The sequence below is a fragment of the Leuciscus leuciscus genome (assembly GCF_965113295.1).
Source record: "Leuciscus leuciscus genome assembly, chromosome: 17".
NCBI classification, from domain to species: Eukaryota; Metazoa; Chordata; class Actinopteri; order Cypriniformes; family Leuciscidae; genus Leuciscus; species Leuciscus leuciscus.
In genome coordinates this window covers 10,047,234-10,060,597 of record NC_138741.1, presented here as the reverse complement: position 1 = coordinate 10,060,597, position 13,364 = coordinate 10,047,234, and the positions used below count along the sequence as shown (strand labels likewise).

Below are 13,364 nucleotides of genomic sequence, written 5' to 3'. Positions count from 1 at the left end.
TTACTGATGATTGGCTTACACCTACCACATTAATAGACCTTTTAAAAGCCTTAAACGAATTAGAAAACACCACTGTGCAAGCTGGAGAACATAAATTAACTTATATTGAATACATACACTTCCATTCCTGTCTTTTGAGTATATGGTCCTCAAATCATGAAACATAAACACAAACATATAATGAACACCTTTAATGTAATAAACTGCACCTGTGGTTATTACGTAGTGACATCATGTGAACTTGAAGGTAACTGACTAAAAAAAATCCCAGGACCAGTTGGTATTCATAAATTTGCAAATATAAATATATAAATAGCTATGAAAAGTGAAATTAGTTTTGAGAAGAGGTTTAGCATTTGTTTAGAGTTGTCATTTGGTTTGATATTTTGTTCTAATGCAATTCATTTCTTAAATGTTTAAGTGTACAATTGCCAAGCTAACCTTATTTTTTTCTGTTTCATCACTATAAGAACATGAACATGTATTAATAAAGTAAACAAGGTCAGTTTTGATTTCATGTTCACCTTAAGTGTACAAATAAAACATAAGCATGCATGTGTGAAAAAGGTTAACACTGGCTCTTTTGCCTATAGTCTAAACTTGTGTTTAACCTCCCAGAGCTGTAATATACAGTCATATGAGCTATGGTATAATGGTCTTATTAAACAAACCCCTTTTGTGCCTTTTTTTTTTAAATTGTATATATATATATGGAAATATGATGTTTTTCAAACATCATATGGAGTCATGGTTTGATATTCAGGTTTGTACAGTTCAGGATTTAAGTTATACTTATTTCAGCATGTCTTCGTGCTATAAGACCTCAGCTACTTCTAAGCGATACTTGTTATGTGATAAATATTGAGAGATCCGTTGTTTATGATACATTTATTGTTTGCATTTCTGTTCAAGAATGACATCACAAGCTTAAAAAGGATACACTAGCTTTTTTTCAAGTATACAGGAGACAATTGTGCTTAAAATAACTAAGCTTTGATGCTAACAAATTAAAGGGTTAGTGTACCCTAAAATGAAAATTCCGTCATCATTTACTCGCCCTCATGTCGTTTCAAACCTGATAGACTTTCGTTCATCTTCGGAACACAAATGAAGATCTTTTTGATGAAATCTGAGAGCTTTCTGTCCCTCCATTGACAGCTACCACTTTGACGCTTCAAAAAGTTCATAAAGAGATCGTAAAACTAATCCATATGAACTAAGCAATTTTATGAAGAGACGTGAATGCTTTGTGCAAAAAACATAATTTACCATTATTATACAAATATTAATCTCCAACACACGTTCACACAACATCTGCTCTCGCGTCAACACAACACGCATATATTGTAACTCACGTAGTGCTCTCGTGAATGCCAATGGAGATAAATATTTTTAAAATAAAATGGTAAATTATGTTTTTTTGTGCAAACAAAGCACTCACATTGCTTCATGAAATTGAGGTTAAACCACTTGGGTCACATGAATTACTTTTATGATCTCGTGAATGCGTGTTGGGGATTAATATTTTGTAAATGAAGTGGTAAATTATGTTTTTTTGTGGAAACAAAGCACTCGCATCGCTTCATAAAATTGAGGTTAAACCACTTGGGTCCCATGATGATGCCTTTACTACCTGTCTGGGGCTTGAGATTGGTAGTTGCGTAGGCTGCCAATGGAGGGACAGAAAGCTCTCAAATTTCATTAAAAAGATATTAATTTGTGTTCCGAAGATGAAAGAAAATCTTACGGGTTTGGAATGGCATGAGGGTGAATAAATGATGACAGAATTTTCATTTTTGGGTGAACTAACCCTGTAAGATGATGAAACAGACAAATATCATTGCTTAAAGCTCATTAAAACAGTGCAAAGAATAATTAAGTGTGCTTTCTATGCTTGCAGGCGTAATACAATGTACAGGCTCATGGTTGGTAGGTTGCTGCACAAGCTCCCATTGCTGAGGCTGGGCATTGGGGCCCTGAGGCCCCAGAGCTGGCTGATGAAGAAGCAGACCGACTTGGCCCTTGGTACCTTGAGGAGGAAGAAAAGAGCAAGGTTTAAATGTGGACAATTAATTTGAGCTTTCTGTGTAGCAGCTGAATTATGTACGATATGCAGGGTACTCACCACGATCTAGCTTTCATGACCCGTGATGCAGTCGACTTCTTCCTATAATGGACAAAGTCACGAATCAAGTCTTGGGTTCTTATATCTGACCTCTGAAGATCCAAGGGCACCATGGTGGGTGGAGAAATGTCCAGCTCCAGAAGCATGATGTTCTCAGCCTGTGCCAACAAAAGATTTGTTTTAGTCAAAATAATATACGCTACAGTTCAAAAGTTTGGGGTCAGTAAATGTAAAACAAATTTAATTGATCAACAGTGACAGTAAAGACATTTATCATGTTAAAGAGTTCTATTTTTTTTTTAAATGCTGTTCTTTTGAACTTTCTATTCATCAAAGAATCCTGACTTTTTTTTTGCATGGTTTCCATTATATTAAGAAATGTTTTGAGCACAAAATCAGCATATAAGAATTATTTCTGAAGGATTATGTGACATCACAGGAATAATAAAATAGAAAACAGTTCTTTTAAATTGTATTAATACCTCACAATATTACTGTTTATTTTGATCAAGTTTAAGTAGCCTTGATGAGCATAAGAAAAACATTAAAAACTATTACTGACTCCAAACTTTTGATTGGTAATGTCTTTTTAAAATTCACAAAAATATTATTATTATCATAAAATGCTTATATTTTATTTCGTAATGATTGAACATGATTAATCTCTGTACAATACCAACCCTGTATCTAGAAGGAGACCCGGTTGCCACAGCAACTTGAGCATACTGACTAATTGGTCTCTTGTATCCCACTACAGAAGTTGGCCTTCGTCGAACAAGAGGGGAGTTACTGGAATATAAGAGAAAACAAAACATTATAAGAATATCATCCTCGTGGTCCTGTAATGTTTGGAACAATTTTGTTCTTTCACATACTTTTCTGAAGGGAGAAGAGGTAAGACTTTCCACTGGTCTTCCTCGCTATCAAAGTTGAGACGATTTATGATCTTATTCTTTTCCTCTGGAGGAATGAAGTTCTCAATGATCAGATTTCTGGGAAAAATGTGACAAAATCGAAACCATTCAGAGAGGAGCTTTGTCTTTTTGTAGTTTATTTCAGGACAAAACTGTGAGGATTGGTGGGACGTACTTGAATTTCATCTCTCTTGTCAGCTCATTCATTGTCTGCTCCAGTTCCTGCCTCATTGTGACATGTTCATTGATGATATCGCCGATCTCAGACCTCACCAACTGCAGCTTACTGTAAAACTGAGAGGAGCAAGAGGAGTTCTTATATTTCACTAAAATATAAGACATACAGTAGCTGCTGTAATATATTAAACATGGTTAATACAATGTACAGAACTGCAAATATAACCATATTACAAACATCATTTAAAAAAGTGCATTCAAAATGTGACAAAAACTGACTGATAAAACACAAGCTAAACAAGCAATCTAAAGGAAGTATGTCATGTCTGATATAGAATCACACCATGTTGGGTGCCGGAATTAAACAACTCCAATCATTTTCTCCATAAGGAAATGGATTCTTAATGATAACTTATAAACCTTTAGAGACAGACCTACTGTGAGCTACGATGTTGTTAATCCATGGTATTTGCTTCTGCTAAAGCCATCAACCCACATTATTTCAGCTCATTTTAAATTATCAGTGGAATTCCTGGTGAAAAACTACATAACCCATGATTCTCTACAGAAAATTATACCAATCAGAGAGTCGGAAAAGCAACATGTGCCAAAATAGCTCTTTAGCTCCGCCCACTGAAGCCCACTGAATGATGTAATTGTGTTGTTCTCTCTACACTCTCAAAATACTTAAATGTTTGTCTATATATATATTTTGCAATAAACTTAAAATATAGTTTTTATTTATATAATCAACATTTGTAAATGAGTAGTGCATGTAAATGAGTAGTGTGTAAATGAGTAATACCCCACTTGTGAAAGAAAGGTGATTAGGATGATGCAAGGTGATGAAGGCGGATGCTAGCAAGTGGATAAATGGGAATACAGAAGTTATCAGGGATTTTAAACGTCTTCATGGCGAACAGGAAAACTCATTGACTTTTACTGTCTACTGAAAATAACTATTCTTTTCAACTTCCAGAGTTTAAATAAAGACTGAAAGGGCTGTAGGAAGATTAGTGATGGTGACATTGAAGTCATGCATGGTGTAGTTAATGTATAGCATTTTACTAAATATGATTGTATTTAGGCTTCAAATTTCATAAAAGTTGTGTTAATTTTGTGAAGATTATCTTGATGAACAAAACGTCTAAGAATCATAAACTTTTGTTGGTCACAGACCTTATTTTCTGCAATAATCCAAAAGCCAATAGAAACATCCTATTGGCTTTTTGTCGAGGGAACCAGGGTGATGCAATTATTGTACATTATCCAACTTGTTACATGACAAGTTACCAAATAAATGAATTCCTGGGTATAAAATGATTTGAGCCAAAATGATTGAATTATGTGAGAAAACAGAGACTATGAAGTGATAAGAAAGACATTAGCACAGTCTAAGAGATGTTTGTCTGTTTACAGTTTAGCAGTCATTTTTATGACTGCAGATTGCCATGACTGCCTAATCAGGATTGAGTATTCATTACAAGTCAGAATTGCAAGATATAAACTCGCAATTCTGACTATTTACCCAATTGCAAGCTTATATCACGCAGTTGTGAGAAAAAAAGTCCCAATTTTTTTTATTCTGTGCCGGAAACGAGCTTCCATGGTGTGGAGATGAATTGTGACCTTACGCACCTTTCTAAGTTTCTTCGTCTTAAATTCCACCTCTTGCTGTAGAGTGGAGAACGTCTCTTTCAGTTCAATCGTCTCTTCATCTTGATCAAACATCAGCTGCTGCATCTCTCTTTCCTGTCTATCCTAGAAGGATTTATCACACACACATATGAGATTCTAATCCTTAAAGGGATAGTTGACTTTGAAATTAAATTTTGGTATGTTTTAGCTTACCTCAAGGGCATCCAAGATGTAGGTGTCTTTTTTTCCGCAGTAGTTTCAATTTTGATATTTTTAGGTCAAACCGTTCTTGTCTGTCAGTCATATAATGCAGGTCGATGGTCACTGTCTCAAAGAGCAAGCACAGAGTCCAAATTAAAACAATTCCCCGTCGTCCAAATTAAACAATTCCCCATCGTAAGTACACATTGATGGCCTAAGACACGAAACAAGCGGTTTGTGTGAGAAAACGAACAGTATTTATATCGCCTTGGCTACGGTTTCGTTCCAATGAACTGCAGTCGCCAAGGCGACTTCTATTGTATATATCTATACCCGCCCGCGCTCTCAGATCACTTGGACGTGGCTGTGTACAAGAGGTAAAAACGATATAAATACTGTTCGTTTTCTCACACAAACCGCTCGTTTCGTGTCTTAGGCCATCAATGTGTACTTACGATGGGGAATTGTTTAATTTGGACGACGGGGAATTGTTTTAATTTGGACTCTGTGCTTGCTCTTTGAGACAGTGACCATCGACCTGCATTATATGACTGACAGACAAGAACGGTTTGACCTAAAAATATCAAAATTGAAACTACTGCGGAAAAAAAGACACCTACATCTTGGATGCCCTTGAGGTAAGCTAAAACATACCAAAATTTATTTTCAAAGTCAACTATCCCTTTAAAGAATATTTATGTTACTGTATTATAATCTAGATATGCATATGTCTAATTTTGTACTACAGTTACCTGTTCAGCAATCTCCTGCCTCGTCAGTTCCAGCATTTTCTGCTGTTCATTGGTGTGGTCAATGATGTTTTTCCCTCCAACAAGAAGCTTACTTTCCATAGCCTACAAAAAACCATGGCACACAGTAATGATATGATTTATGAATGATATGGTGTATAATTTTCATGGAAAGTCATGTGGAAATAACTGACCTTGTATTTTTCAATAATAATTTCCATAGCTTGTTGCTCCTTCAGCAACTCTTCCACAGTCTTTGCTTTCATTTCTACCGTTCCAAGTTTCCTGCTAATATCTGGCTTGTAATTGGCAGAGGTATTGGCCATCTGCTGCTTCCACCAATATTCCTCCACACTCTCCTCCCGAACCGTCTCAATGACCCCCACCTCTCCATCTCTCTGAGTTTCCACCTCTCCGCTACTCATACTTCTCGTAATCCTCATACTGTTTCTCCTCTTTCTCCTCCTTTCTTTTGCCAGCATCCCTCGTTCCTCGAGCTGTGCCTTTAGGCGGGCTATTTCCTCTTGGAACTCGCGGAGCAGGGCGTCTTTGGGGTCCTCGTTGATCTTTGGCTTGTTCCTGATGTTCTTTGCTCTGTTGGCGTACCTCAATGTGGTGAGAGTCTCCTCGTAGTGGCATGAAGCTGGTCCAATGGTGGCCACCATAACAGTTTTAGCATTGCCTCCGAGGGAGTCCTGTAACAGCCGGGTGAGCTTGGAATCCCGATAAGGTACATGGGTACTCTTCTCATCCACCAAAGCCGAAATAACATTTCCCAGAGCGGAGAGAGACAAGTTTATCTTCGTAGCCTCTTTAAGCCTTTGTCCCTGCACACCTGTTTTGCTTTGCCGCTCACTGCCGGCAAGGTCCACCATGTTTAACTTTCCGACCCGAATGTGGTCCTTACCATCAATCCCCATTTCGCTGCATTCAATGGTTACGACAAAAATCGCATGAGATCTGGAGCTACGCTCGTTCATTTTGGTGAATCCGACAGATCTTGATTGGTTCCCCAAGTTCATGACATGTTCAATTTCCTTTATGTTCTTAGTCACCACACACGAGAGATCTTTGACATAGACGCCCAAGTCTGGATTTTCCTTGATCTCCATTTTTTTATTGTTGTCCTTGCAGAGGAGGTCTCGTATCTCTTCTTGGTATATTTCGAAGTAAGACACTCTCACGAGATACTGTTGGTTCTGAGATCTAGATATGTGAGTGAAAATATGCTGGAATGAATTTGGGATGACTCCCCTCGTCTCAGGGTTTGTGGGCACACCTTCCATTGTATATGTTTTGCCAGTGCCAGTTTGCCCATAAGCAAATATAGTTCCGTTGAACCCGTGCAAAACAGAGTCAATAAGAGGTTTACATGCATAGTCATACAAGTCGTATTGTTTTGAACCCACGTCATAGACAGCATCAAACGTGAATGATTTTACGAGGCTTCCGGATGATTTGGGATTACGCACGCTCACCTGTCCCAGTCTGACATCTACTTCAACAATTCTTTCTCGATTCATCGCCTCTTCCTTCTTGTTTAAAGGGCGGCACCGCACCACCACCTTAACCGCCTCTGATTTTTTGCCAATCGACATGGAGCGTGGTCGCAATAGGCTATTTCTCTTCATCATTTTTATGATAAAGCCTTTACGTCTTTAATATTCTGCAATGTTATGGACGCAAGGAACGATTAAATAAAATACGCACATTCATATGCAGGCTACAACCGCGCGTTTGAATGCAGCAAAATGTATGTCCGTCACATGAAAAAGTGAGCTCAGATCATCTTGGTCCAACGCCATCATTACAGTCCGCTCATGCATCGTGTCTCGCGCATCTCCTCTCAGTCTCCAGCTCTGGCTGCACAGTGCACACGCCCTGCTCCTCACAGACAATAGGCAGAGCGCACTCACAAGGCGGCGTGATGCTGATAGGTAGATCGCGTGTTTTCTCTCTGCGTGAGGTGTGACGCATTCGGTGTGGTTTATAATTATTCAATGATAAGATTACTGGTGATTACGTTATTAGAAGTCAAGTCAGTATAATAGAGCACACTCATTGTATATGGCTTAAACAGTCGAGGCCTATCAATAATTAGGTTATTTAACTAATAACCTTCATGATTGTTTGGTGTGAGACGTCAAGCCCTTTAATAGCTTTAAACATAATATAGGATAAGACTGGTATACTTAAATTTACAAAGGAAAAATGGCAACTAGAATTTTACCATGAAAACTCAATGATGATGATACATCTTATCTTATGTTTTTTTTTTTTTTTTTGTGAGTGCATATAGCCTATACAGTGGCCATCTGTATAATGCATAATGTAATTGTAGTCACTAGTCTAATGTTAATATGTTAATATGGGCCTTCAGTGGTTATTAAATCAGGACATCTTGTGTGTGTGTTTGTGTGTGTGTGTGTGTGTGTGTGTGTGGGTAGGTGGGTGGCCTGGTAAACCCTACATTATGGGGACAAAATGTCCCCCCAAAGATGGCAATATCCAAAATCTTGTCCTTGTGGGGATATATTTTGATCCCCATGAGGAAAGCATCTTATAAATCAGACTACGTGATGTTTTTTTTTTGAAAATACATGTAGCCCAATGTAAAAATACAGAAAGTTTTCTGTGATGGGTAGGTTTAGGGTTAGGGGATAGAATATACAGTTTGTACAGTATAAAATCATTATGTCTGTGGAAAGTCCCCATAAAACATGAAAACACATTCATGTTTTACACACTGTTTCACCCTTTAGGCTACCTATTCAATTCTGTCAGATGTCCTGATTTATATACATCTGACAGAAATGTATATATAACGTGTTTGTGTGTAGGAGGAGGAACATGTTAAAAGAAACGAATGAACAATTATTAAAAATTGCAATTGTAATTAATTTTTTACCATTGTATATTTTTATTATTTTCTTACAGGACCAGTGTCCGTGTCCCCCAAAATAAAAAATAAAATAAAATAAAATAAAATAAAATAAAATAAAATAAAATAAAATAAAATAAAATAAAATAAAATAAAATAAAATAAAATAAAATAAAATAAAATAAAATAAAATAAATCCGAACAGTTAGGCTAAATGTTATTGCGAAGTAGCCTACTGATCCAGAATTACAATCATTAAGTTTATAGGTAATGATAATCTTTCTTTATTAGCCTACTTTATTTCTTTTGTAACTAATGTATGCACACCTTGGAGTAATTTTCATGCACTGATTGCTATGATTTGCATTGTTTAACCGACAGGAGAATGTGTTCTCACTGACCATGTGACTCCAACTCCAGCACAGAGTTATATTCGGCCAATGGGGACGCATGGGACTGCGCGTCCCCGCTCAGACCGTGTGGAGAAGTTTACCGGTCCGGGTGCAAAGTCTCAAGTTTCGTTTAACTTCTCCTGGAGATTCACGAGCGTCTTTTATTCCATCCCCAGTCTATGGCGGCCGGTGTCTCTCTCTAATAAGTATGAATGAATGTTTCGCTGAGCTGAATTCTTTAGTGCGTGCGTCGCGCAACGGGTAATTCGCAAGTTGCCATTAGCAACAGCATTTACGCGTTTATTTTCAACATTAATCTCTTGTTTATGACAAACGTTCATGTCATAGACATCTAAACCTGTTTTTGTACGTTATTTTAAAAGACAATTCGCCAAACTAAATATCATTTTATTTGCCGTTGAAGACAAAAATGGGTTTGGGACAGAACCGTGTGCGTTTGCTGTGTATGCTGTGTTTAACGCTTGTGTTTTTCATTGTTGAAGTTGTGGTAAGCAGGATAACAGCATCTCTCGCAATGCTGTCAGATTCTTTTCATATGCTGTCGGATGTAATAGCCTTGACAGTGGCTTTGATTGCCGTGACTTTTGCGGAGACAACTCAAACCACAAGTAAAAACACGTTTGGATGGATCCGCGCAGAAGTGATGGGAGCTTTGGTGAACGCCGTGTTCTTGACGGCCCTCTGCTTCACTATTCTGTTGGAAGCCGTCGAGCGCTGCACGCTGCCTCATGAGATTGAGAATCCACGCGTGGTCATTTGGGTTGGCGTTGCTGGTCTACTGGTCAACGTACTTGGTCTTTTTCTGTTCCACGGACACGCGGGGTTTGGAGGGCACGGGCACTCTCATGGTGGTCACTCTCAGCGGGGACACGGACACTCTCATGGTCACAACACAAAAAGCAGACATTATGAGAAACCAATAAAGGCGCATAAAGAGGAACACAATCTTATGATAAACAGCAGCAGTTCTCAAGGAGATCAAACTTCTGATCTGAAATCAGGTAGGTGTTCAAATTAACTTTTGTAAAAAAAAAAAAAATATATAGCCTCTGCTTTTTCATTATAATTGTATTTAGCCTACACTGCCCGGCCAAAAAAAGAAAGAAAAAAGTCACTGTTTGGATTTAAATAGGCAAATGCTTAAGATTGGATCATTATTGCAGTGATTATTATGTTTCTAGCAGGTTATATGTTTGTCAACAGTTCTTCTATCCTTAATTGATGGAGTGTGTAGCTGTTCATTTCTTAATCAACCATGTAGGAAGACACATCATGTCAAATCAGTTCTTGATGGAAATAACATCACAAGTTTATTTCCATTAAGATGTGCATACATTTTTGGTCAAGATCTTGTATTGACAATGCAAGAGTTTAGTTTTAGTTACTAAGAGTTTAATTCTTTCACAATTTTAGCCTGATGAATCTTGGCTTTGTCATCCTGGAATATGGCCATGATGTGTCTTCCTACATGATTGTTTAATAAATGAAAAGCTACACCCTTCATCAATTAATGTTAAAAAACTGTTGCCAAACATATAAAATGCTAACATAATAATCACTGCAATAATTATCTAATCATAACCTCTTAAGAATTTGCCTATTTAAATCCAACAGCGACTTTTTTTTTTTTTTTTTTTTTGGCCAGGCAGTGTAATATAACACATCCATGTAAAATTAAGGGTTCTCACAGTCTTGGAATACCTGGAAATATTGGGGAATACATTTTTTTTTATTGTCATAAAAAAATAAAATAAACGTGCGAATTAATAAAACCTAAACAGGATTTCCACAGTCCTGGAAAATCTTTAAATATCAAAAGTATGATTTCAAGGCCTGGAAGAGTCATCAAAATGTACAATATCGTAAAAGCTTATTGAAATGTTTATAGTAAACATAAATTTGTGTAGCTATTTTGTAGTTAAATCTGCATCCAGACATCACACACGCCTGGAAAAGTAATGGGAAAAACATGGAAATTAAGAAAGTGTGGGAACCCTGATATAAAAGTCATGACATTTTCAGTGCTATTTTTGTTTTGTTTTTGTAGTTGTTGCCTCTTTCGAGTGCAATTTCTATACATTGTCTATTTTCCTCTTCGTCTTTATTTTTATGATAGACAGCCTGAACATCAGAATCACGGCCAACGGCTCATTGGAGGACCTGGATCGCAGTTCTGAGTCCCAGTTGAACATGCGTGGAGTGTTTCTGCACGTGCTCGGCGATGCATTAGGCTCCGTCATTGTGGTGGTCAACGCCTTGATTTTCACTTTTGTGTGGACGCCATGCCAAACCGACGAAATCTGTTTCAACCCCTGCCGTAGCACCCACTTGACTGACCATCAACATGTTAATACCACAGTCCTGCTGAGCATATCCAAACCGCACGACAGGACCCCAAGAACCGTATCTGTAGCCGGACCATGTTGGGTGCTTTATCTGGACCCAATGCTGTGTCTAATAATGGTGTGTATTTTGCTCTACACAACTTTCCCTCTCCTAAAGGAGTCGGCTCTGATCCTCCTACAAACGGTACCCAAACAGATCGATATGCACAAGCTGAATGGGAAACTACGGAGCCTGGATGGCGTTATAGCCGTTCATGAACTGCACATCTGGCAGCTGGCTGGGTCTCGCATTATTGCAACCGCTCACATCAAATGCGCAGATCCAGCTACTTACATGGACGTCGCCAAACGCATTAAAGACATTTTCCATGATGAAGACATCCATGCTACTACAGTTCAGCCAGAGTTTTCTTCCATCTCTGAAGGACCTGGTGATTCCCGGTGTGAGCTTTCCTGTCAAAGTCAATGCAAACCCAAACTATGTTGTAATCCGACTAAAAGGGCTAAGCCAGAGTCGGAGCTGACCAAGATTAAAGAAAAGACCTGCAGGCATGCTGTCGGATGGGCTGATCAGAAGGAAGTGGAGGATACTGTACATAGTACAGAGATGGAATCAACAGTTTAGGTCAAGAAGGACATTATATTGCATGAGTTGCACATGACCACTTGCTCGCAGGGAATGTGGGAGATTATAGGGCAATTGTCTGGATTATTTCAAATCTTCTTATTGCACAAGTATGTCTCAGAGTGTTGGTTTTGTTGAACCCAAAAACATTAGATTCCATGCTGTGTTCTGCATATAAACATGATATATAAAAAAACAGAATACAATTTTTTCATATTACGTTTGTTGGTTCTTATTGCTGGCTATAGATAGATATTAAAGGGTACGTAATGTATTTACAAATAAAGACATATTGATGCATATTAATAGCAGATATTTATTTTTCACACGTATTACACTATAATCTATTAATTATAATGATCATGCACTTTTGCCAACCAATAGAGGTGTATAGTAGTGGCCAAAAGTGATGTCCGGAGGGGATTGGTTTGGGGATTTATTTTTAATGACTCTACAAGTTTGATTAAACCATCAAAATATGATGAAAATATTTTGTATTTTAACTATAAGGGTAGAACAAAATACTAAACTTGATTAAGATTAAGACAAAATTATTTGACAAAAAAGTTGTAAACTACAACTAGCGTTTATTTTTTATTTTTTATATGCATAGAAAAGCAAAAAGCTCGCAGGAAAAAGCATCCATTAACTACAACATAATCCGTTATTAATATTTAGTTGGTTCTCTCTCGTTTTTGCATGTGTTCATAATCATAATTGCTTTATATGACAGCCTGGACAAAAATAATGCACAGATAACACAAATGACTTCAAGCACAACTACGCAATATGCTTACAAAATCTTAAGCGAATTTTTTAAAATAAATTAAGCAAAACGAGAAGGTAAATTTTTCCAGGCCGGACATCACTTTTGGCCACTACTGTACATGCTAAAATGACAATAAAAAATACAAGTTGGATTTGAATCTGTCTATTGTGGCATTGTAAACATTTTGAAACATATTTGTGGATTATTTTTAAAATAAATATATAATGCTGTATTACATTTTTAAACTTATTTTATTTTCTGCTTTTATCTTCTCAAGAAAATTATTAAATTCCTCAAGACTGTTAAACTCCTCAAGATTATTATTAAAATATACATGAATATTATAGGATACATGTTTTTTTTGTTTTTTTGTCATGCTGCAAAAGGAACCTAATATTCTATTATTTGGTTGATGAGTCATGAGTCTGATGTAAAGTCGTCATTAAACGGAAGTTGCGTAATTTCTTCCCTATGTGACGTGCATATGCATATATATCCAAATGAAACGGCTCCTCGAACAAGAAAAA

General features: G+C 37.2%; 2 protein-coding genes across 2 annotated transcripts; one reads left to right on the top strand and one right to left on the bottom strand.

Moving 5' to 3' along the window:
• Positions 1 to 1,712: 1,712 nt before the first annotated feature.
• On the bottom strand, positions 1,713 to 7,685 carry kif3cb (kinesin family member 3Cb). Its single transcript, XM_082143240.1, has 8 exons — positions 5,999 to 7,685; positions 5,808 to 5,909; positions 4,855 to 4,977; positions 3,215 to 3,333; positions 3,001 to 3,117; positions 2,806 to 2,914; positions 2,126 to 2,283; positions 1,713 to 2,029 (listed from the first exon to the last, which is right to left on the bottom strand). The coding sequence occupies exons 1-8, from the start codon at positions 7,436 to 7,438 to the stop codon at positions 1,921 to 1,923; spliced, it is 2,277 nt and encodes a 758-aa protein (XP_081999366.1). The 5' UTR covers positions 7,439 to 7,685; the 3' UTR covers positions 1,713 to 1,920.
• A 1,448-nt stretch (positions 7,686 to 9,133) lies between these two features.
• Positions 9,134 to 12,670, top strand: slc30a1b (solute carrier family 30 member 1b). The gene is made up of 2 exons (XM_082142900.1): positions 9,134 to 10,099; positions 11,215 to 12,670. The coding sequence occupies exons 1-2, from the start codon at positions 9,508 to 9,510 to the stop codon at positions 12,066 to 12,068; spliced, it is 1,446 nt and encodes a 481-aa protein (XP_081999026.1). The 5' UTR covers positions 9,134 to 9,507; the 3' UTR covers positions 12,069 to 12,670.
• Positions 12,671 to 13,364: the final 694 nt, after the last annotated feature.

What these genes read in the sequence shown, in the direction of transcription:
- kif3cb (XM_082143240.1), bottom strand. Translation starts at nt 7,438, where the DNA reads ATGATGAAGAGAAATAGCCTATTGCGACCACGCTCCATGTCGATTGGC. An exon ending in AGACGAAGAAACTTAGAAAG is followed by an intron (nt 3,334 to 4,854) that starts GTGCGTAAGGTC and finishes TGCTCCTCTCAG; the next exon opens with TTTTACAGTAAGCTGCAGTT. An exon ending in CCTCTTCTCCCTTCAGAAAA is followed by an intron (nt 2,915 to 3,000) that starts GTATGTGAAAGA and finishes CTTATATTCCAG; the next exon opens with TAACTCCCCTCTTGTTCGAC.
- slc30a1b (XM_082142900.1), top strand. Translation starts at nt 9,508, where the DNA reads ATGGGTTTGGGACAGAACCGTGTGCGTTTGCTGTGTATGCTGTGTTTA. An exon ending in AACTTCTGATCTGAAATCAG is followed by an intron (nt 10,100 to 11,214) that starts GTAGGTGTTCAA and finishes TTTTTATGATAG; the next exon opens with ACAGCCTGAACATCAGAATC.